General features: G+C 38.8%; 1 protein-coding gene across 6 annotated transcripts in view; it reads right to left on the bottom strand.

Annotated features, from left to right (window-relative positions):
- Nucleotides 1-25,320, bottom strand: part of ARHGAP6 (Rho GTPase activating protein 6) — a 312,873-nt gene that overhangs the window by 38,306 nt on the left and 249,247 nt on the right. For all 6 annotated transcript variants that reach the window (XM_015633373.2, XM_015633309.3, XM_015633317.3 and 3 more), the window contains exons 2-3: nt 22,000-22,159; nt 3,306-3,377 (exon numbers count right to left, since the gene is read on the bottom strand). In XM_015633373.2, the coding sequence (XP_015488859.1) occupies nt 3,306-3,377; nt 22,000-22,138 (211 nt within the window). In that variant the 5' untranslated portion in view covers nt 22,139-22,159. The remainder of the gene's footprint in view (nt 1-3,305; nt 3,378-21,999; nt 22,160-25,320) is intronic.

Here is a 25,320-nt window from a genome sequence, read left to right as displayed (position 1 = left end):
TGTTAGTTGTCTGGGCATCTGGGGGCTCCCAGGCTGGGATAGAGGAAACACAAAATGTTTGGAATTAATTATTCTCCCAACTGCAACTGTGTTTACAAAAGTGATGCTGAAGGGATGGAAATTAAGTCTGTATCAAGGCAGCTGCATCTCCTCCATATGAAGTGTCTGGTAATCAGCTTCCCTGCTTCCCCTCCGACGTCCTGTGGCCCGGTCTTGCTAATCTTCTTCTGACAACAGCACAGCTGGACTAGTTACTGAAAAAAACCCACCACAAACCCCCCAAAATAAACAGAAGGAAGGCATGAGGACTAGGGGCCTGCCTGGGTGGGTGTGTGCTCCCAGCCTTTTGTGTAGCACATCCATGCTCACAGTGAGGACTGTTTGTCTTGGACTGGCTGCCCAGAAATGGAAAATACTTCCTTTAGGGAACAAGCTTGCTGTGAAAGGCATGTCGAGGGAGGTTAACTCTGACTTCAGGTGACGTGGAGGCCATTGTTCAGGGAAGTTGTTGGAGCTCAATTCTGAAGTGAGCACAGCAGGCTCATCCTTATGGAGACCATCAGCTGAAAGCTGGGCAATACTGTCCCCCCTAACTCCTTAGGCTGGAGGAGATGCTGGTGCCACTGCTTCCCACAGCAAAACTGCCACCTTTCAACCACTGTGCCAGGCTGATGGCCCCCACAACACAAACCAGCAGTCCTGATTGTTCATTCCCTCTGCTGTAATGCATTAAGAGTCTGCTCAGGAAGTACCTCAGTGGAAAATGATCTTTAATAACTCAGAAGGGCAGAGAAAAAAGTACACCAGAACCAACCATGGCCAGAAAACCTGACAAGTAAGATGCCATATGCTGCTATTTGGGCTATTTTTGCCTAACATTTGCTGTTGGCAATTACTAAGAGCAGATATGCCTTCTTTTCCCTCTGCTAACACAACCTGTTCAGAATGTTACTCCTTCCAATTTCCTGGACCCTTACTCACCAGCCCAAGTTTTTCCTAAAGGAATGAGAGAAATACAGATTCTACAGTTTGAGAAGTGCTGAGGCATTTTCCTCTGAGAGGGTGCTCCTATGATATTTTTTAAGTAGGGAGTGCATGTAAAACATATCTGTAACTCAGAATAGGACAGTGAGTGACGGGAGAAAAAGGGTAAAAAGCAGATGGGAATATGTTTGAAACATCTGAATTTCAAATAATAGTAAGAAAAAAGGAATTAAAATTAGGAGAATCAGCATACTGATTTCTAAAAATGCTTGGTATAGTTAACCAGATAGTATGAGGAAAGCTGAAGACCAGGAAGTAGATAAATTTAAACAACAATGAATAAGTACGATGAATAAGTACAAAGTGCTGCCCTTCACTGCGGCAACTAGTGAGCCCTAAAAGGTAAAGTACACTCAGAATAAAAATCAAGAACATCCCCAAACCTACTGACTGAATGGAGTATAAATGCTATCACACAAGGTAGACAGAAGTGTAGTAGCAGAAAATAATATTATCTTGAAGTGCTCAACCAGTGCAGCTGTGTAATACAAAAGAATGCAAGGCAATATAAGAAAAAATATTGTTTGAAAGATCATTGTCATTAGAAAATTTAGTGGAACAAAGACCAGCTCTGAGTTAAGGATTTGTATCCATCACCAAAAGGACACTCTCACTTCTCAAGGCACTGCACCAAAGAGCATTGGTTCAAGTTTGTGTGACACAATGAAATTCTGGCTTTGGTGAATTATCAAAGCAATTTATCATTGTTAAAATCTGCTACAATGAATAATGAGTAATGAAAAAATCTGAGGAAAAAAAAAGCCAAAATGTATTTTAACTCTCAAAAGAACTTCTAAAGAGCAACTTCCAACAGAGACTACTGAAGTCACGGTACCCCTAAGGGAGGAAAAATGAAAGCTCTCAGTATACCAAAAATTTTAAAAAGCAGGATGTGGTTGGCCTTTTCTGATGCAGAAGAGCATCCCACAGGCCCTATGAAGATCAATATCTGGCAAACACACTGAAAAGCAGGGCAGGTTTTGCACAGAACTAAGAGTTGCTTTGCACTCTTATCTGCATGAATAACTACAGAAGAAGACATAGCAACGTAATGACTGACTAATTACAATGTAATCAAATATAATGCACTAATAGGACAGTGCAAAAAAGATTTTCCTCCAAACGTGGCTGTAAAATCATTAAATCTCTTCCTTAATGATTCCTCCTGCATGTGGCCTCAAGACACATATCAAGTAATTCCTGTAACAAATGAAAAGTTTGGTACTTGCAATGTAATAATACAGGAAGCACTGGATATATCAAACCAGCGTGTCAGGGCAAATTCAGTTTTTAAAAGATTAATACAAATATTTTCCATAACCAATTTTAAATCAAGAAAATAATAATCACATATTTTAAGTTATCAAACAAATTAAAATAAAAATAAAAAATATTTTCTTCTTGATAGCTATCTAACTTGGAAATGGAGATGTTAATTTTTTCAGTGGAATTTCAAAGTTCCATTCTTCTGCTAAACTAGACTAAAAGTGAAGTAATCAGGTCACTTCTGTCACAAATTCCTGCATTTGTGTGCCTGTTTGTGAAACTGGGTTATCAATACCAAATTTTACAACCATTTTTCCAGACATGAACACAAAAATAGATGCACAATTACCTACATGAAATTTCACAGATACTTTCCAGTGTCACAGTATTTAGACTTAGTTCAAATGGCTCTAAATTACAGGTCAACTTCAGGTCTTGGATTAGGATCCAGCCCATAAAGCTGATTAGTGTCCAAACAAAAGAGTACAACCATATCTGTAAATCCATGTCACATGGAGTTTATTGGAATCCAACTGATCAGTAGCACTGGAGCATTTATATATTTTAAACAATGGCTATTTTCCTAAGTTTAAAGACTGAAAAGCATGCCAACTGACTTGCTCGGGCAGTGCTGGGTTTATGTGCTTTGTAAATTGAGAGTACAAATGCAGGTAAAGAACTGGATCATGTTGTACAAACCACATTCTGCACTCAATGGTGAAAATGAGGAGAAAGAACACTGGAGAAAAGATGCAGTCCTTTAAGTCTTCCTTTTTTTCCTCAGGGGAAAAGCAACTAACCAAAATCTTTCAGTTGAAGAGATCTTAGCTATACTACAGTTAAACAGATAAGATAAAACATATTTTTCAGCTAGCAAATAAATACCTAGACAGTATATCAGCTCAATAACATTCTACTTTAAAAAGTATGTATCAGACTGAAGAAATCTCATATGCAAAACTAAGACCTGATCACTAAATATGTACTTGTTTTACCTTTGTCTCTGTTCTTCTCCTTTCCTAATGAGTCCAGTTTCTTTCTTAATGACTTCTTCCTCTTTTGTCCATCTGCAAGAGGCAAAAAATAAAAACAAGAAAAGGAAGTGAGTGAAATAACCCTGAACAAACTGCTGCACAAGCTGTAGGAAGTGAGATGCACAAGCATGGAGTGAGATGGTCACAGCACTGGGGACCAGGAAGGGTGTGAGGCACATTTCACAAAGGAAAAGTCCTCCAGCCCAAAGGAATGTGGCTTTGCTCACCCAAACGCTGAGGCTGTACCCCCTGCATGCTTCTGGGTACATTTACACATGTGTGGTCACTGAAGAGTTAATAATGGAGGGGTTTTTTTTGGCTGGATGCTCTCGATACCAAAGCACCATAAACCTAAAAGGTGCTTTTTACTGCTTTAAAAGGTGCTGGATAGCCCACATCCATGGTCACAAGACTGTGATTCAGGTGTGGAACTAAAGGTAGTATGTGGGAAGGGAGGATTACTAACATCCAGGATAAAGCTCTGCATACCAGCCATATCAGCTGGGTGATAGCTGACCACCTTCACATGACCCATCTGATCTGAATTCATTTTGGGAGCTGGCAGTTGGGTACAGCATGTCCAGATTGATTCAGATGGATTAGAGCCTCAGAGAAATTTTTGTTCTGACGACCAATAGATTGTCCAAGTTTTCACTAAGGTATTAAGGACCAAAGGTTTTAAGCAATATCAGAGGCAGGCTGGTTCTTGAACCATTTATTTCAAAAGGCTGGGTATCATTATTTCCTTCAGCAGCATCTTTTATAATGAAAAGTCAACAAAACAGAATTTTATTTATTAGGTCTCAACAAATACCAGGGATTAAGTCAGGGGCCTGCTTTAACTTGTACCTTTGGAATTTTTCAAGTTCCAAAGCAATATAAAGGGTCTACCACAGGGACTGATATGCTAACATAGACACTGCTCTAGATAAAGTTTAATGAACATGTACCTTTACCCTTACTGATTTTGTAATGTGGCAAAAACTCAAAAATAAGCACACCGTATCCATTTCCCTTTTAGGGCAAGAGAATCACCAAGTAATCTGCCTCAACACATTTTTCTAGTTTTGTTAGCCAGTGTTTTAAGTGGTCTTTTAAAACAGGGAACATACCATGAAGGAGTGAAGTCGATCTTTGTTAATGAACTCTCATCTTTGCAATTAGGGGTCATCAGAGAATACAAGCTATTTCTCCACACTTTTCCCTCAAATCCCACTGAAAACCAAGTCCAGAACATTACTTGATAGACTGCTCAACAAGTTCTGGCTTTTTCATAGCAAAATAATATCCTTTTGATTTAAAAGTAACATTTCTTTTTACTTTGTGTAATGGTGGTTGGACGAAATCCACTTGCACTCTGCAGTTTCCAGGATTTTATTTCCAGGATATTATATTCCCAGGATACCACAGAATGGTTAGAGTTGGAGGGGACCTCTAGTCCCTTCCTAGGACATCTAGTCCAACCACCCTCACATTTCAGGGTGACCTGGAGCAGGCAACACAAGAATTTGTCCAGGTGGGTTTGGAATGTCTCCAGAGAGGGAGACTCTACAACCTCCCTGAGGAGCCAATTCCAGTGCTTAGACTTCCTCAATGTAAAGAAGTTCTTTGTCCTGCTGAGGTGAAAATTCTTGTGTTTTAGTTTATGGCCATTGCTCCTTGTCCTGTTGCTGGGCGCCACTGCAAAGAGTCTGGGGCCATCCCCATCCTCTTGGCACCCATCTGTGGGATATTTAAATGGACTGATGAGATCTCCTCTCAGTCTTCTCAAGTCTAAACATGCCCAGGTCCCTTAATCTCTTCTCACAGCTGAGATGCTCCAGACCCCTCATCATCTTTGTAGGCATTTGCTGGACCCTCACCAGTAGCTGACCGTCTCTCTTGTACTGTGGAGCCCACAGCTGGACAGAGAACTCTGGATGTGGCCTCACTGAAGATGGGCGGGATCACCTCCCTTGATCTGCTGGCAAAGCTCTTCATGATAAACCACAGGACACCAGCAGCCCTCCTGGATGGAAGGGCTCCTGGCACTCACAACTCAGATATTCAGTTCCTGTCTCGAGGTACAATTGCCATGGTTATGTTAAATCCCCTTTTCCCACCCCTGCTGTGGTGAGAATTCATCTCTCTGAATAAGGCTGACTAGATGGGTAAGGTATTCTGGATGAGAGTTCAGCAATACAATGCTGGTAATTTGTTGCCTGATATGGTCTATGATTAGATTTTCCTTTTGTCTTAGCTGCATGACAAAGCTATAACTCAAAGTCATATTCTGATTGATGAAAAGCCCAGACTTTTCACACCTTCTGAAATTTCCTGTTGCTAAGATTAAGTTTTTAAGAGAAATTCTTTTACCTCTTGGCAATATGAATAGTTGGTAGCCTGCTTACATACACCTGACGGTACAGCTTGTTTTTAAAAGGATCCCTGCTACCATTGTGTTCTGGCTTTATAGCTATAAAATAATTTTCAAATTATTTTCCATGTTATAAATTCAAATTACTGCTTCACAGACTCTTTTTGATAGATGACTAGTATTTCTTTGGAATCACAGAGTCTTATTCTCCAAAAACCCATTTACTGGTATTCTGACATCCCACTGAAGTCTACTGAGACATAAAAAAATGAGAGAAATAATCAAAATTTTATCTAAGATGCAGTGCTTTGCTATGATCATTTACATTTACAGTTTACTCCATGGCAAGAGAAAAAGAGTTGCATATGAAAATAGGGCTCAGAAGAATCTCAGTAAAAAGCTAAAGCTCAGAAGATCTGCCAAGAGGTCTGAGGTCAGTTCAAGTTCTCCTCCCCAGCAATAGAAATGACAAATTGCAGTCTATACACTGTACATATAAATATGTTTTCAAATGACTGTTAATGGAGGTTACATCAGGCATGAACATTGATGAAATATTCATAATGTGTTTAAAGACTTAAGCAGCTCCAGCAGTTTTACATATTAAATGAAACCAATTCACAATAATAATGCTTAGTACTTATTAGCTGCAGTGTGGTTTTGAGAATATAATTAATATCCAACACGTTCTTGAGAAACAGGCAAAGCATTATTACCCATGCTTAATACCTACTGCATTTTTTAACTAATTAGCAAATACTTATGCAAAACAGTATTGTATCAGTCCAAAGTGCTATTAGGTATGGATGGATTACTACTTTTTAATTTCCACTTTGGAAAAGTTTAAACCACGTAGCAATAAAAGCTGTTCAGCTATTATCTAGCCTATTGTGTATATAATTGTCAATTTATGTCTTCTTTCTGTAGATTGACAATACGCTGCTCCTTCAACAGATTCCACTCAAGAACATTAGCACGACCAGAGAAGCACTCAAATGACAACTGTCACAGTGAAGGAAGCTTCATTTTTTTTCCTTTGCTAATCCATTCCGCTTTTCCTGAAGGACACCTGTGCAGGCAGCTGTGCAGATCAGTTTGTTCTTCAGAAATGGACTTGATCTGTTCAGTACTTACTAATTTATATGTTTGCTGCATTTTTCACTGCAATGCATACATCACTCCCTAGGCATCTATGTATTAAGACTAGCACAATGAATATTTAAAAGACCAAGTATCTAGAATCAAACTCCTGAGTGCACATTAAATTGCTACGTGACCTGTTTTTCCAAAGTGGTGAGCACTTCCAGGTTCAGTTAATGCCATAAAGACTTTTCTATTTGAAAAATTAGGTCATCTCTTTAGGACTCTGTCAGTGAACCACACAGCCCACAGAATACAAGATTATTTGTACTGATCTACTGACTTTTCCCAAGAATTGAACAATCTTGACTTCTGAGATTATCAAAACTTAAATACTTCGGGTTAAAGTTGAAATTCTCCTGTAGTGTCATCATTAACACCATTTTTTAGCATTTATACTATCAAATCCCAGATTTTCTACAGACCATCTGAGGGCTTAGATTTCTCTCTAAGTGAGACCATGGTTCTACAAGCTAGGTAATAATAAGTCATTTTCACTCTGACGATATATAAACTTCAGCCTTAACAGTTAAAACTTAAGAAGAAAAAAAGAGTACTTTGTAAGTTCTTTAAATTACTGTTCTATTGCTTTGCACAAGACCATCCACCAACACCTTCTATGACTGAAAGAGGGCGAGTGCAGGCTGAATCCTGTTACTATTTACTTCCAGTACTTCTTCATACAATTTATATTTATGGAAATGAACAAGTCTATTTGGTAGGTAGAAGTGTTTCTCAGCGTAAGCTAAAGTATCACAAATTAAGTGTAGGGAATCAGCTCAGAATTATACAGTTTGTGGCACTCAAAGTTAATATTCAGGAAGTCCTGGCCAACAGTTTCAGATTATGTCACTTAATAGTCAATATCCTGTGAAACCCTAATCTAATATGCTTTTAATAATTAATACATTATGCATTAAAAAAGTACAGCAGCAAAGCTTTGTACATAATTTCTGGGACACCATTACAGTATTAGGCTTCAGATAATGAAAAGAATACCCTCTCAAATATGCTTGAAGTGAACCTGTAACAAAAATAGGATTCTTCAGCACTTTCCTTATACATGGAGGAGGGGGGGGTTGGATTATCTATAAGAATTATATTTCTTTTATGTTACTTACATGCAAGGACACTTTTTATTTCTCAAAAACATGATTCATAGATTCATATAATTCCTCTAAACTAATTTATCTCAGTAGGCTTTTGACATAAGAGATGATGTGCTGCTGACAGGGCGGTAGAACAAAGATAACTTCCCATTTATTGGCAAGTTCCTTTGCTTAAGAGAAATGAGTTTCTTGTCCATTTGGGGAAGAATGTTTGTCAAGTTCCACAATTAAGGGCTATTTTTATGTAGTATAAAAAGAGGACCTATCTCAGTGATTATTATCAGACCCATAGCTCAATTATCAAAACAGAAATGGATAAAAAGGTTAATATAGTGAGATTTCTAAACTACTTCTTCATAGTAATTCTAATTCTATTCATAGCTGTTTTTCTTAATAACCACTAGTAACTGGATCTAACTGCACCTAAAGAAAAAAAAATTAGAATATATCTTCTAAGACTGCAATCAATTCTGTCTTGAAAATTACTACCAATGGCACCACAAAGCACAGTTAGACCTCTTTTGAGCACTCCTTGGTTCACTTCACTCATTCCAGAGCAACTAATTTCCCGAGTGCCAGCCTCCCACAGCCAGCCTGTGTGCTAAATGTCAAGCTGCAGGCTCTCTGGCCTGTGCAATACTGTGAGTAATTGAGAGTGTCAATCAGAAAACACTGCTAAATTCTGTTGACAGAGCACAATAAAGGCAAGACTGCACTTCATTCACTGACAGTTGCACAGTGGTTATGGTTGCAGCTGCTTCTTGGAGTCACTATACAAGGCAAATTTACTTCTGATTATGCACTTGGGGCTGCTCTGCTGAAAAAGAGGGTGCTGGTTTTACTTAGCCATTTCTGTGACTATAAATGTCCATCTTGAAATATTTATTTTTAAAAACTTGTTGAAATGCCCTGTCCCCATGCAGTAACTTCCAAAGCACTGCCAGCTGCAACACAGATGGAAGATAAAAAAAATGCAATCAGAGAAACAGGATTTTGGTACATAAAGCAACATGACAAGGCTGAGGCTTCAGGTATTTCTTATCACTCTCACCCTTTGCCTCAGCCACACACACAAAAGACCTCCATCAGTGAAGTAGATTACTGTGTTTATTCAGAAGCCTTGGACCACTGTCCCATTTTTCCTTATGGCCTATGTTCCATGCTTTATTTCACTTTGACTTAAATCAGCATTTCCTTGTGCTTGTCAGCTGGCAGCTGATGGAAGAAAAGCCATAATCATTCAAGAATGTCCCACGGCTGCAGACATGACCTTCCAGGCTTCCTGGCTCATAGATGCTCACTGCAGCCACAGCACCAGGTTCAGGCTGCGTGCCAAAGGCACCACACACACTACAGAGGCAAGAGGCTTTCCTCTTACATGCTGCTTCCTCTGATGCAGCAAACAAGCTTCAGCATTCCCCTCTCTGAGAAGCTCTTGAAGAATGTGTTTATGGCAGAAGAAACGGCGTGAAAAGGGCAGAGCTGAAGTCAAAGCCGGTTTTTCAGGAGAAGGGACTTCCCTCCCACTGGGCTGTGCACACTGCTGGAGCACTGCAGCACTCCGGGCAGGGGCACCACCTGACCCAAACCCTTCTCAGGGCAATGGTCAGAAACCAGGAGAGCTGTGGGCAAAGTTCACTGAGCAGGAAACAATATTCTCAGCAACACAGTGCATACAGTACAACCACTTGAGAAAACCCACAACCATCAGACAAAAGTGCGCTTTTAATTCACCTCTTCAACATCCCAGCAGACTCTTTGGTAACATGTGGTTAATCTTCTTCAGACCTAGGCTTCAGTCCCTCTGGGCTAAGGCACTGCTAATTGTTAAAATGAAACACAGATGAATTACAAAGTCCAGCTGCACAGGTTTAAGTGATTCAGCTGCTGGAAGTTTAAAAGCTTCACTATACACAATTTCTTTATTATTGAACAGTAAAAATTTTGTCATACTGGTAGATGAATTAAATTATTTATCTAGGAAGTATTGAGAAGTTTCACAGAAACTTGTCTAGAAGGCAAAGCTGATGGAAATCTCACCTACTTCAAATAAAGTTGCATCCCTACAGGAACTACTGTTTTATTAATCAAATAACAGCTCACAATAACCTCCTGTGGTTCTGACAAATTTTAAAAAACCCAAACAACCTACGTAGTAACTTGCTTGCCAGGTAATAAGATATTTTTACATGCATTTGTTGATACTGTACAGCTATTCTGAAGGCAAAGGTGATATATCAATTTGTATTAGCTGAGCATATTACCAGTAGACCACCCTTTCTTTTAGGAAAACAAATCTGAAAAGTATAGTTCCAAACTAGACCCAAATCTAGAAGAATTTATATTCTATTTCTATTGACACCCATTTGCAAGGTCTGTTTCTATCAGAAAGAGCCATGACCCGACTTGCTGAACAAAAATGCTGTTGCAAAATACAGACTATAACTGCAGTGAAATAGGTATTAACTCTCCTTGACAAAAAAATCCCACAAACAAACAAACCAACCAAATGAACAAAAACCCAAGACCACCACCACAAGCAACAAAACAACAACTTTGGTCACTGCTCTAATTCAAACAGCAAATGCTACTCAACTCCTGTGGCTAGAGGAATCATAAGAAGCATGACATTTCCACTTTATTTGCCTACATGTTCCCTGGTGCATTTAAGGACTTAGACTCCAAGTATATATGTAAAAAAATAACTACTTTTGTATTTTCAAATATGTTCTTCATATGATTGTCTGTCATAAACAGACAATCTTTATTGTTTAAACAGGCATTAGCTGGTGAGCAAATGTAGTTGCAATGTATTCTAAGGGTGAGAACCAAACCTATGTTGATGGGGAATATGGGATCTGAGCTCTGGACTGAGGTTGGGGCTCCTGAAGCCACAGCCAGAGGGAGGAGGATTTCAGAGCCCACCCATGCAAGGAGAAGAGCTGGGAAGGAGCAGCTTCCCAGGCCTGCCCAGGCCTCTGCACTCCTGCTGTGCAGGAAGCTGCAGGTCTCACAGATGAATGCAGCACAGCTGCACCAAAAGAAACACTTCAGCAAGTACAAAGTGGATGCCTGCCTTGTTTGTGCAAGCTGTGTATAAATATCCTTAAACTAACAGAATTTTCAATAGTTGCAGAATTTTTCAAACCACCACAACAAAACCAAGAATAAAGTTTCCTATCTTTCCTTTTATTTTTTTTTATTTTTTTTTAATTTTTATTTAAGGTATTCTTAAATCTTTTTGCATTTGGACTAGTAACTAGAAATAACCGTGTTGGAGAATCCAGGAAAAAAACCCTCTTCAGTTCTTTTGCCATTACCATAATAAAAACATACATAGTTTTTGGGCCATTTAAGTATTTTTTAACTAATAATTCATTTAAGATGGCTGCATTACACAAGCTCTGAGAAACAGGATATTCTTTGAATTTTAGAACCCAAACACTAAATTTAATTGTCTGGGAGTTGATTTGTTAAATCTTTAGCTGGATCTAAGGAAAAAACTCATTTTGACACAAAAATAAACAGCTGCTCAAGTACTTTTCTATGCCAGAATAAGGAAAATGGCTACTTCTCCCATACATGGAAGGGATGATGGAAGTCAGTCAAAAAACCCATGCAAAGCTACCTGGCAGTCTTTAGAGGATTATGAAGAAAAGGTCAAATGCTCTTGTATGTGGCTCTTAGTGGAGAGCAGCAAAAAACAGGCAAATTCCTAGAAAGGGAAAACAGATGCATAATGCCAGATCTGACTTCCCTGTGCATACCCAGATTTTCAACTCATACACAGCTCTGCTTGCTTCAGCACCTACACTGGCACATGATTTCCTCTGTCATAAGAAATCCCAAGTCATAGTAATCTAACAAAATAATATTAAAACCCCACCTCCCACCCCCCAACAAAACCCTTAAAAAACAGCCAGAGAGAGCAGTCCAGGTCTTTCGATGGACCACATGCCTTGTGTCAATAATGAAAGTAAAAAATGTGTCTAGGCACACAGAAATTAGTGGGAACCACTCCTTCTAGGCTTCAGGGTGTATTTGCTATATTGACACCAATGACAGGATTCATGAAACAGTAATGTCAAGTAGCAGGTGCAAGACAAAATATAGACACTACTTTTTCTCATTATAGCAGTATCCACAGTGTGACAGGAGTTTCCCTAATCTCCAAAGATAGGAAAGTTCCTGACTTTAAATAGACTGTGATCCATCAGGAACCTTGCTGCTGCCCTTCTAAGTGGAAGACACTCAGAAATTGTGATGATGGGCAGGGGTTTGAAAGCTTTGAGAAAGACTGAACAACACCCCCTTCTTTTCCTTAATTCAGAAAAACTGTCAACACTAAAATATTAAAAAAAAAAAAGTCAAAAATTATCTACACTAATAAATGAAAACAACTATAGTCAATGAAAGTATTTTAGCTGTACTTAATTCAAAACACCAAATGAAAATCAAACAGGAGCCTTGAGGCCATAGTTTGAGATAGAAAAGACAAATAAGAGCTCTAAAACTGCTTTCAGTTGACTGGGGAAGTGGAGCGGGGTGGGGAGGGCAGGGAAGAAATTGACTTTCTCCTGGCTTCAACTACTTAAATAAAAAGCAATTTTATAATGTGGAGGGGAGTTACACTAGTGTTCTCTCAAAGAGAGAGTAACTAGAGTATAAGTAGGGTTACATTAGTGTTCTCTCAAAGATTCAAGAAAAAAACTCAAATATACCTATTTGTGCAAAGCTGTTTTATAATTTTGTAACATGGAGGGAAGAGAGTAGTTTGATGCTATTTCTAGTCGAAATGACTCTTGATTTGATAAGGAGAGTTACCTTCAATCCATACACTACAGGGTGGGTCAGGGCAGAACAGATACAATTACCAGCAGGTAGTTGGCCTTGGATTCATTGTTACCAATAAACTCCTTTGTACAACTGCATTGGCAGGTGAAGACCTAACCAAGTTTCTTTACAACTCAGTCAGACCTTTCCCTCCACCTTGCTCTCAGCATGAGCATGAGTTGAGCTCTTCAAAGGAAGAGGAAATTCCTCTGACCATCTGGAATTTAGGAGACCAGTCAGTGGTCACAGAGATGGTTCAGGGCACCCAGGTCTCCACTGAGCATCGCCTTGTTGTTATGATTCCTTTGTATAAGGGTCTCTCACCTTAAAGAAGAAGCCACACAAGAAAATAAAACAGTTTTCATAACTTATTCCCTCTGGGACTAATTAAACTAGTTCAAATTAATCCCGCTCAGAGTTGTGATGAAGAAATAAAATGAGAGGAGCTCTCGATGCCTGGAAGAGAAATCGAGGTGCAGCAGGTCTCTCACTGGAAAATTTGGTGGCTCAAATAACTGAGCTGTTTTCCCTCTGAAAAATGACCAACGGATCTTACTTCTAATAATGTCTCTTTGTAGCAATTACCTGTCCTTTGTATCATCAATCATAACAGAAACAGGTGTTGAAAATGTAAACCACACAGAAAAAAGACACAAAGAGCTCTTCAGAGAACACTTGGGTTGACTTCCTGCACTGAAATAGAGTCACATGGACATCTGTCTAATCTATTCTTAAAAACCTTCAGCAGGAGATTAAGTCTCCATTAAATCTCAAGGCAGCCTTTTCAGTGTAAAAGCCTAATACAAAGATATATATAGTACCACAGCTCTGATAAAATAAATCTATCTGGAGTCACTTTATCTTTCCTAATCAGTATCTGGAGACATTACACTTCTGGCACCAACCACAATTCCACTTAAATCATGCCTGTGGAAAAACTAGAGAAAATTTTTCTACCTAAGACAAGAAAAAAATCATCAGGAATACTTCCCTACTGCACTTCTGAAAGAAGCAACACACGCAAGATAACAGAAATATGTCTGGTTTTCAACCAAAATTTTTCAAGTATACTGGAAGAACAGATGTTATACTGGTGTTCCACGTTGGTAAAGCTCTGCCAAAGACAAGCAAAACATGGAAACTAGTAGGCTGCAGTGTCAGTATTCTTAATAAAGGACCAAAAGCTTTTTCCTTGGCATATATTTACTGGTATTTATTCTTTGGCTTTGAACTACAGTAAAGCACAAATTCTTAAGTCACTACAGAATCACCAGACATATACATTGATTATTGCCAAATACAGGACAACCTAGACGGGTATTCAGAATCAAAAGGGAAGTACTACATGAAGTGTTAAAGACATTTGGCAGAACACAACCAAGAATATCTCTGTTTCACTAGTGTTCTCTCAAAGATGTAAGAAAAAAACCCCAAATAAACCTAATCGGGCAAAGCTGTTTTAGAGCCTCTGTCTGTGTATTTTGCTACCCAACACTGATTTTCTTTACCACATGTCTCAACTTTTGAATATGGCCAATGGTCATGATCAATGTTTTAAAATGAAAGCTGAGATTTTCATGCTGACACTAAAATAGACAAAATACTAAATATATTTATATGAACTTCAAGTCAATACCCATTTCAAGTGTACACTTAAAGAACATTGGGATAGGAACATTAGATAGGATTTCTTTTTGTCTCAGAAGTAATTTTTAAATTCCATGGGACGTGATATCGAATATATGTTGTATATATAACATCAAATATATGTTGCAGCAGTCTCTGGATCTGACTTTTCAAAAGCAGTACCCTAAATATACAACAGACAGTATCTAAATAAGTAACTGCCCTAGCAATGAAAAACCCGGTCATGATTCCATCTTGTCTAACTTTTCATATTTGTATAAGGAAATGCAGATTGTAACATTTCCTTATTTATCTTAGGAATTTAAGCACAATCTCTCCTTCACTGTGAAAAGGACTGAAAGACTCCTGCCTGTCAGCACTCCACCCAGTGAGCCCCACAGCTAAGTATTCCTTCAATGTCCATCCCTGTCCTCATTCCTTTCCTCTCTCCCCACAAAATACACCTGCACAACAGGTATTTTAAATGTGCTAAGGTATAAACTCATTTTGTCATATTTACATTATCAGTGCCATTGATTTCCCCATGAAGCCTGCAGTGCTTTCTACTTCTGTCCTGTGTTCAGACAGCACAAGGAAAATTCACACTGTTTCTCAAAGCTCCTAGTTATTTACAAAATACTCTTTAGTAAAAAGACAAGCTTTTTTTGTTTGCAGTGAGTTTTGTAATGAATAAAACTTTTTGCTTTTAAACCTATTAGCTTGCCTCTAAATGACAGGATAGCCAAGTTGAATAAAGCTTTCCTGATGTAAACAGAGATGGTAAAACTTGCCACGTCATACAAGAAAATCTCGGAAATCAATTTGCTGAGCATGGCATAGTCTTTTATTAAAAAACTGCCTCACAGCAAAAATTTCAAAAAGGAACATCCCTCTAAAAACTTTCTTAAGTTTTGAAGATAATAAATTATTTCCCCTGTTGCAATGTTGGAAAATTATATTCTAGTACACTTGATGTACTTCCATTTTGTTCCTTTCTCAACAGTGGCAAAAAAATGAATTTGAAAGAAAAAATCCAAACAAAAAGTTTATGCAAATTTCTTTACTGGGAGAAAAAAAAAAAAGTAAGATTTTTCTTTTCTTTCTGCCTGGAAAAACTCCTGTCACCTTCACTTTGATAAATGTCTGTGTAGCATAGTTCAAGGCTGTGTCTCACAACCTCTACCCTGCAGCAGCTGGGACTTCTCTTAGCTTAAAACATTAATTCAATTTTATTTCCTTTTCTTTCTTCCCCCCCCGATGGAGAGATACTTGGTTTTGTTTTCTTAGGATGAAAAAAGAATCCTTGGAAAAACACATTTTTCCATGAAATATCTGAAATGGAGGGCACAGGTGGGAAATTTCAGTCTGAAAATCAGAAAGTTAAACAGTTTTTATCTCTGACCAGTCTGTCTGATACAGTATATCCAAGATTTACTAATGTAGCATAAAGGAAGAGAATTTATCTCAGCCTTTCTTTTCTTAAAATATAATCTTCATGAACTCTACTAGATTGAAAGAAAATCCATGGACTCATGAGGCCATGCCAGAGACAGTATTTATATGAGAAGAATCGGCAGAGGTTGGCATTAAGAGGGTTGGTAATAAGCCTCTTCATTTAGAGGATACACTGACGCCAGTTCAAAAGCACCCACTCTCTAAGTCTGTAACTCCACAATGTGTATGATACAATTTACTTAGATGTTTTCCACTGCCACAACAGCTATAAAGTATATATAACATGGTCAGTGATTAAAAACAATGAGCACTTTGGAGCCCTCGCAAAACTGTGAGCCCAGATAAAAATCATAGTCACACTCAGTGTTAGGAGAAATGAATAATGAAATACAATGGCAAGTAATGTAAGCAAAAAACAGATTGAAAGAAGTGTGCCCTGCCAAAATAAATAAGAAGCAAAGAATTGTGTAACTCTTAATTCCCATTTCTATTCAGAGCTTAACTGGAATGTATTGGGGACAAAGTACACAAATGATTAGTAAAAATTCACAAAGCCCAGCCATGTTTTCTTCCATTTCAGAGACAGGGTTGTCTCAGCTCTCAGTCTGTAATCACAAACTTTTCCAGCCCTGCTTCTCCAAACTTACCTTACTAAACAAGTTGTACAAGACACCAATGCTCACATCATGTGCACAGCATCACATGTCACCAAGCTCCCATGCAAAAACATATACCAGCAAGCATCACCAAGCAGCATCAGTTTCCCTTAAAAATGACTTTCCTTAAATGACTGGGTTTTCCTTAAATGATTGAGTTTAGGCTTCTAAACCTACCCTTACATCATATTCATTACAACTAAATGAATAACCTGAGAACCAGATTTGGCAGTAAAGTTAAGAATTACTTTCTCTCTTCCAAAACATCACAGAATCATCAAGGTTTGAAGAGACATTCAAGATCAGCCACCCCAGCTGTCAACATAGCACAAGTGCTCTGCTCATTTACTCTCTCCACAAGTCCTCCAGCCCCACTGCAAACAAAGCTCAGAAGACAATATCCTCTCAGGAACTGGCAACAACACAAGCAGTCATTCTCTCTTCTTGAATAAAGAGAAGACCCAAATATGACCCCTGAGTCCCAAATCCTATTCAGTCCCCTTCACCAACAGGTTCTCATTGTACCTTTAAAACCCAGGCAGATGCTCTAGGAGTTTAATTTCCCTAATTCCCCATTTGCTCAACTCATAATGCCCTAGTAGTTCCCATCACTGCTTCCAAACACAGGGTCAGTGAAGTGAGACAGGACTGTGAAGAGAGTAATTATAAATGAGGTATTTAGGAAGCTGATCCAATCAAACTTCATTCAACAACCTCTCAGCTCAAGAGATACCTGGAGCCAATGAACAGAAGAAAATGAGCTCCTCTGCTGCTTTGATCCCAGTTTTACTCTGCAGAAGCCATCTAACTTGAGTTAGCATTTGCTCATGAAGACTTTCTGCAAAAGGTTCATTTTTTTCACTGCTTTTGTGCAAGGACATACACAGAATCGTAATGTCACTAAAAAGTAAGCACACCTGAAGTGAGTTTCATCACCATTTTTTTCTCCTATTTCAAAGAGAAGATTGACTTCTCTGAAATGAGCAAAAACACACTATATTGTAAACATGAACAGCAAACAAGCATCACCAGAATGGTACTGTTGTGACATTCAGAATGTCAGCAAATTAAAAATCTTCCACAGAGTAATTGCATTGGTAAAGAGACTGTGTAACATTTTGCCTGGAAATTACATCCTCTTGCAACTTAACACATTAACCAAGACAAGATAAATGATTCTTGGTCTAGCTTCTGGTGGCAAATGGGGAATGACATGGGAGCAAAATAGGAGATGATTACAGAACTTGAAAGATAAAAGGCAGAAAAGCAAGACAACAAGAAACAGACGTGAAACATTTCATCAGATATGCAAAACAAGTACCTCTTGATCAACTTGAATTCATTCTAATCACCTACTTCAGTGCAATTATAGCATAGTTTAAATTATGTGCTGGTTAAAAAAATTCCTGTGGGAGGTGGTCCCTTCTCTGTAACCACAGTATATTTTACTAGGAGATGCTAGTAATGGTCTTCATTAATGCTAGTAATGGAGTGCTTCATTAATTCATTAATGGTAATGGCTACAATACAGTGAAGGAGAGGGATTACATATGAGGTATCACATTCTATGCATTCCTACACAATGTGGGAATAGCCAGATGAGCCCTGCAAGAGGAAAACTGCACTAGCTGTGACAAAGGGACCTTCTGAGAATGGGAGGACTGAAGGACTATGAAGAAGCAACCAGTAACAGCATGTCTATGGCTGCAAAGGTACGGCAGAGGCATCTGTACTCTGGTTAACCTCCATACAAGCATGTTTGGCACAATCACTTGTTAACCAAGAACAATGAATCTTTACTTTTCACTATACCTATGCCAGTAAATTTAATTATTCAAATGCCTGCAAGAAGCAAATGCCCAGCAGGCATATGCTTGCTCTAATGTAATTCTCTAGCAAGTTTTGAAAAGCAGCCAAAGAACCACAAAAAAGTCTTGACTCTATACACAGTTTTCTAAATTTTCTAATATATAAATAGTTCCACTTGCCTCTACTCATGAATATTTTCATATGGTATTCTCTGAAACAGAAGAGAGTTGTAGAGTACATCTTTCATTTTTCTGGATCTCTCCAGACCTACAGAGCTCCTCTATCTCTCTCAGACTGTAGTAGTTCTACATATCACTATTGTGGGTTTGCGTTTTTTAAACTGAAAATGTTTAACAGTCTGTTTTTAACTTGAGTCTGGTTTTAACTTAATAGCTGTGATGGAATTTTATTGTACTTGCATTCTTGCATGCCCAAAGTGCCCAAGCCAGTGTCACATGGATAAAACTTGAAATGTCCAGTTTACACATGATCTTTGACTGTGACGATTAACTGGATGGCTGCCTGTAAACTCTAGTCATAAATTTTCATTCCACACATTTAAAAATGATAGGAACATGAGGTGGACTTCATAGTGTCTCTGCATAGGGCCTAAACCAATCTGTTATAATTTCAGAATATGGTAGATTCTTATTTCCCTACCCAAGTACCAGCACGGATGTAGCATGATGGATTGATGGAGTTACTACTATAAATACCCACTTCAAAATATTATTTATTTCTGTTGTCAAAACCGGTGCCAAGCTTTGAAATAGGATGGAAGGTTAAATACTAAATGTACCTTTATTCTAGCCACTACTTTCACTTCCTTCAATAGATGGTATTACAACATTTTAAAATTCAATTGTGCTGGCTATTCCTTCATGATGTATACCTTAAAATACAGAAAATTTCATGACCTGGTCATTCAAAGCAAGAATGAAGATGTGAAATTATTTGCCTCTTGTTTATCTCACTGGTACTTCCAAACTGGAGAGCAGAACTGAATAGCCAATTTATTTCTCATTCAGACTGAGCCAATAGATACATGAAATGAGGAGGCCAGCAGTAGAGATGAAACAGTAGCTGGGAATTCCTGACTTTTTGAAATACCTTTTATTTTTAAATGTTTAACAAAAAATTATTTTCTCATTTAGTTTCTATGCTTACAATTACACTTTTCAGTCTCAATATACCTAAAAATAAAAGTAATTTCACATTTTGTATTTACCCATGTATATACATGCTGTGAAAATAAAAATAGTTCTTGTGTGTGATTCAAACCTGGGATTCCCCAAATAGTTGGCCTTTCATGGAAGTCCCAGCAGAACACAAAAAAGCAGAACACAAGAAAGCAGAACACAAAAGCAAGACTCAGTCTTCAAAGCTCAAAGTTTCTGAGCATGTCTCAGTGCCCAGATGGAGACGTGACAAGTGGTGCTCCTCAGGGGTCCATACAGGCACCACCCCTGTGTGATGTCTCCAGCAGTGACACAGGCAGTGACACTGAGTACAGCCTCAGAACATCGGCTGACAACAGCAAACTGAGTGCTGTGGTTGGCACACCTGAGGGGTGGGTCGCATCCAGAGGGACCTGGACAAGCCTGAGGACTGGTTCCATGGAAACCTCATGAGGTCCTGCACCTGGACAGCTCCCAGCATCCATACAGGCTGGAAATGAGTGGATTGGGAGCAGCCCTGCTGAGAAGGAATTGGGGATGCTGGTGGATGAGAGGCTGGACATGAGCCAGCTATGTGCCTTTGCAGTCCAGAAAACCAAACACATCCCACACTGCATCCAAAGCAGCGTGGCCAGAAGGGCGAGGGAGGGGATTCTGCCCCTCTACTCCACTCTGGTGAGAGCCCACCTGGAGTGCTGCATACAGTTTTGGGGTCCTCAGAATAGGCAGGACATGGACCTGTTAGAGCAGGTCTAGAGGAGGGCCACAGAAATCATCAGAGGGCTGGAGCATCTCTCCTACAAAGACAGACTGACAGCATTGAGGTTGTTCAGCTCAGAGAAAGAAGACTCTGGTGAAATCTTAGCATAGCCTTTTAGTAATGAAAGGGGGATTATAAGAAAGATGGGGACAGACATTTTAGTAGGGTCTGTTGCAACAGGAAAAGGGGTAATGGTTTTAGAACAAAAGAGGGTAGATTTAGAGTAGGTGTCAAAAAGCTATTTTACAGTGAAGGTGGTGATACACCGGAACAGGTTGCCCAGATAGGTGGTAGATGCCTGATCCCTGAAAACATTCAAGGCCAGGCTGGATGGGACTCTGAGCAACCTCACCTAGTGGAAGAAGTCCCCACTTACTGCAGGAGGTAGGACTAGATGACCTTTAAGGTCTCTTCCAAACTAAGCTATTCTATGAATGTGTACAGTCAATTGTCCTGGATGGTATTACCACACATCCTTATGGTAGCACCTCCATATGTGTATCTTCATCTCCCACAGAAACAGCCACTGGCAGTCCACACTGGCAGGAATTACTGCAATGGATAACTGCAGCAATTACCTTACCCTTAGGGCTCCAGTTCCTCCTATGAACATCCTATAAAATTGTTTTCCTGTTGGTAAATCTTTTTTCTGAGAAACTGATGAGGCTTGAAGAAGTTGATTAGATCCATCTCACTACAAACTGATGCCTTGCTATACGTGTGAAGTTGGACTTTGTTGGTTTTGGCAGGAGTTTTCTGCAGATCCTAAAGAACAGATGAATACAAAAGCCTGTCTCTTTCACATTTGTTCTTTTGAACATCATTGTTTTCATAGACTGAACAATTTTTTTTCTGCTTAACTTAGACTCATTAAAAAATTGCTCCTGTGGTATCACTGTGTATATGCTACCACATAGTACCTCTGGTCAGAGTCAAAGGTGAGAATTAAGTGATCTGTTTTATTCCTTATGTAAGTATACAACTGCAAAGAAACAGGAAAGCCAGAATTGCAGATGATTGCACAGCAGCTATCTCTGCTATGCTTGATATGCAGCTTACAGGAAACAACAGAAACTTTATCATTATTCAGGCTTAGATCTCTTCCACAGTAACCTAAGTACAGGTCTACCACATGCACATATCCTGCATCAGGATTCTGATAGCTGAGCTTCTTCTTTCCATTTGATCTTCTGTTTCTGAGGAGTTCAATGTTTTATGCTGAAAATTAACTTGTTTTCTAGGAAATAAGCAACATTCTCTTTAGGAAAACTTGGGTAGGACTCATATTATTTAACATAAATGTCTTCACTGTCTATCTGAACTAGTGACAGTTGGCTTCCTTCACAGACAACGTTATACAGAGTGGAAAAAAAAAATCATTTCTGTGGTAAGATCTACCTGACCTATATAAATATTTAATTCTGGATATCAGGAAATGTAAGAAAAACATTTTTCTCTCAACTGATTATCAAGTCATTGTGGCATGAGTAGGTCTGATTTAGATTATCTACCCTGTAGACATCTGCCCTTGATCATATGATCCCACCCCCAGGTGGCCCAAATAGGACACAGCAGACAAACAACTTTACTCATCATTTTTACATAATGACTGTGGTTAAGCAAAACTGAAATAGAAGACAGTATCTGTGGAATAAAAAAATCCAATGTTTACTGCTGTGATATGAAATCAGTGGCTTAACAATCTAAACAGAGAGAGCTTAGCAAGCCCTTACCTTTGGGGATAGTAATCTGACAGCCCAGGTCACAGTCCTGCTGCAACTGATAAAAAGCCACTTCCTGCAGCCGAGCACGCTCCAGCTCTGAGAGGCTTTGAACGGGAACTGACTTCAGCCGAACACTGCGCCCTGACATGCTGTTCCAAGTGAAATCACCCTACAGGAAATCAAATGGAAAAATATGAAGCATCATATGGTATGCACAGTTTAATAAACAGAACCATCTCTTTTACTGCTAGGAAAAGCAACACAGGTTTTTCTCACCAGAAGACCATTTTCTTGGACATATCTAACCTTTGAAATATCTTTATTTTCCCTAGAACAGCATTCCTTAAAAGGGATACAGACATGCAAAACAATAAGTCAATTCTGTCTGAAGTCATTTAATCAAGTATTGTTGCAAAAACATTAGAATTCCAGTAACAAAAGCACAAAGCAGGGAAGGGGGGAAAAAAACATGCCCATGTCTGCTTTTCCCAGTTTGCTTTCTCTGTACAGTACTTGATTGTCACTTAATTCTTTTCCTGCACCATTGGTCAGAGCAGCAGACCTCAAAAGGTCCATGGACAACATCCATCTTATCTCCCACATCTTGCTAATGTGACTCCAGCAGACTCAGAGTGCACTGGCAGAGCCCCTTTTCCAACACATCTCGTCTCCTCCTCATGATGAGGCTGTGTTTAGAATACGATCGACTGAAGGACAAGATATTCCATGTTTTTGAAGAGCTGCAATAACAAGCTGTTTGTTAACATTTATAGAGGAAAACAGTATGAGATATGCTACATCTCTGTAAGGTACCAATTACACTTGGAAAGCAAACCAAAAGCTTTAGCTGTTGTATATGCCACCTGTGAGAACCCATACAAAAAACTATTCTCCTAGTATTCAGCTTGGGCCAGAGAAGTAATCATCACTCCAAAAGAAGAGCGAGCATAAAGACAAGTTTAAAGCCTGACAATTAACTTAAAGCAAGACTTTCAGAATTCATCAAAGCATCATCAAAGAGCACAGATTAGTACAGGGCGAGAAAGAAGAATTTGTTTTTCATTCTAACCACGTTAACAAATAAACGTCAATCTTGTCAGTAAGTACAACCTGATGCAGCTGCTGATAATGAAAAAACTCTGATGCACATCAGCTGGGCTGTAAGAAAGCCACCAACCTGCCTTTTATCACAGCACGGCAGACTTACAATTAATAAACTTCACTCTCATTTTCAGTTTAAATTTTAACATCTGTGCCTTCACTGCATACTAATTTTTCCCACTGTAAACTTATGATTCATCTGTTCTGCACATTCATCTGAAGTTAAAGGATTCCCACTGACTTTAGAAATTATTGGCTGAAGCTCCTTAATATAAAAATCAGTAAAATTTGACTTTACTTAGCAGTTATGCATCTTGCTGCATGTAAACATCTTTGGGCACATTTCCATATATTTTGCTCACACATGTATATTTATATACACACATACACATACAACCTGTACATACATTTGTATTTAAACATATATAAATGTATGCACACCTATGACTGTGTGAGTGTATTCACATAGAGATATGAGACAAAAGCCATTAACAAACGTGCAGCACCATTTAGCGATACAGATTAAAGGAATTACTTGTGATTCATGAAATATGTCTGGGTTCAGCAAGGAATTTTTATTTTTTGCCAGAGTAGTTTTTATAAGTCATTAGGCAATCTTTATAGACAAAGGCATTACCTCAGTGTCAACAACCGGACCTCTATATATTTAATGCAAGTATCATTGTTCTATGATCAATGTCTTTATAGTATTTTTATGCACATGGGCCACATATGCTAAACTTCTGCATGTTACCCCAGTATTTGACTACTGCAATTTGTTAATTCATTTTTTTGCCTCTTCATCTCTTCTTGTTCTTCTGGTGCCTTACCAGAAGGCATCTGACTAACCAGATTTAGTAATCTCAAACTAAAGGTTTGCATAGTGTCACAAGTCAAGTTACGTAGCTTAACTCAAGCAAAACCAAACCAGCAAGTCACATAAACCTTATTTGCAAAACTGCAAGTAAACATTTACATTTTTAAAAAAGCTATTGTCATTTATAGATAAAAGCCATCAAGAACAGCATCCACAGTCAGACAATGTATACAACAATACTAATTCCTTTCCAACCCTGATAATGCAAAAGAAACTTTACAAGCACAGAAGTATGCCATTCAATCCTCATGAACATATATAAAGTATTCTACAGTGAAAATGGTACAGAAAGAGAAATAGAGGTTTTTATGGTGGAGTTTAGGGGTATCTTATCTTAGCTATTTCTCCATCCTGAGCATTTTCATAAGCAAAAATATCACTGATATGTCTACCATAAAAAATTTGAAATCCTAACCCTTAATACTAAACAGTAATGGGAAGCAAAAATTATATGCCTTAGAAAATGTTAAGGTAACAGAATACATGTCCTGCTTCCTGTAGACCACAAAAACCAAGTGAAGCATGGGACTTTTAGGAATTACTACAAATTAGGCAAAAGTTCCTTAACTGAATTCTGCATGAACACGTGAATTATTCCTTCTATTCAGATTGTTTTTCCCTTGGCAATTTTTAACCCTGGGAGTAACTCCTCATCCTCAGCCTTATCTCTGAGGTGACTCTGGAAGTGCAAGCAGTGAGCTGTTGTCCTGCAAAGCCCAACTCCAACATCAGCCCTGCTAGAGCAGGTGATCTCGGAGACTGGGCTTGCAAGCTGTGGTACAGCCCACACTGAGGTTCTGCTCTGGGGACTCCAGCAAAGCTCTGCACAGAGCTGGGCTGCTTTGTATGAGCAGAGCACCCAACTCAGCACTGCCTAGGCATGGAAGGTCCCACCCTTCCACCCATGCAAGTGGTACAATCACAATCCCTGGAAGTATTTAAAAGATGTGCGGAGGTGGTTCATATGGATATGGTTTATGGTTTAGTGGTGGACTTGGCAGTGCTGGGTGCTGGATTTGATGATCTTAGTCTTTTCGGGCCTAAATGATTCTATGTTGTATTTTTGTTGTAGAAATTAAATTATTTGAAACCAACACAAAGGTAAAAGCACCAAACAAGATTATGAGACTTGTTCCTTTCAACCAGGTTTTTATTCTGCCAGTTTGCAAGGTCCCCATATGTTCCTGGTGCTCACTCTAGCTAAAAACAGTCATTTTCAACATCTGCACCTTGCACCACAACAGGTTGCTGAGATTAAAGAGTGCAATCACACTGCCCAATTGCTGTGCACCAAAGAAGACATTCCTTTTCAACACTTGATGGGTTTGATAAAATCTCTGCTAGGTCACATT

Source organism: Parus major, chromosome 1 (genome assembly GCF_001522545.3).
Source record: "Parus major isolate Abel chromosome 1, Parus_major1.1, whole genome shotgun sequence".
NCBI lineage: Eukaryota > Metazoa > Chordata > Aves > Passeriformes > Paridae > Parus > Parus major.
This window is presented reverse-complemented; position numbering and strand designations above follow the sequence as displayed.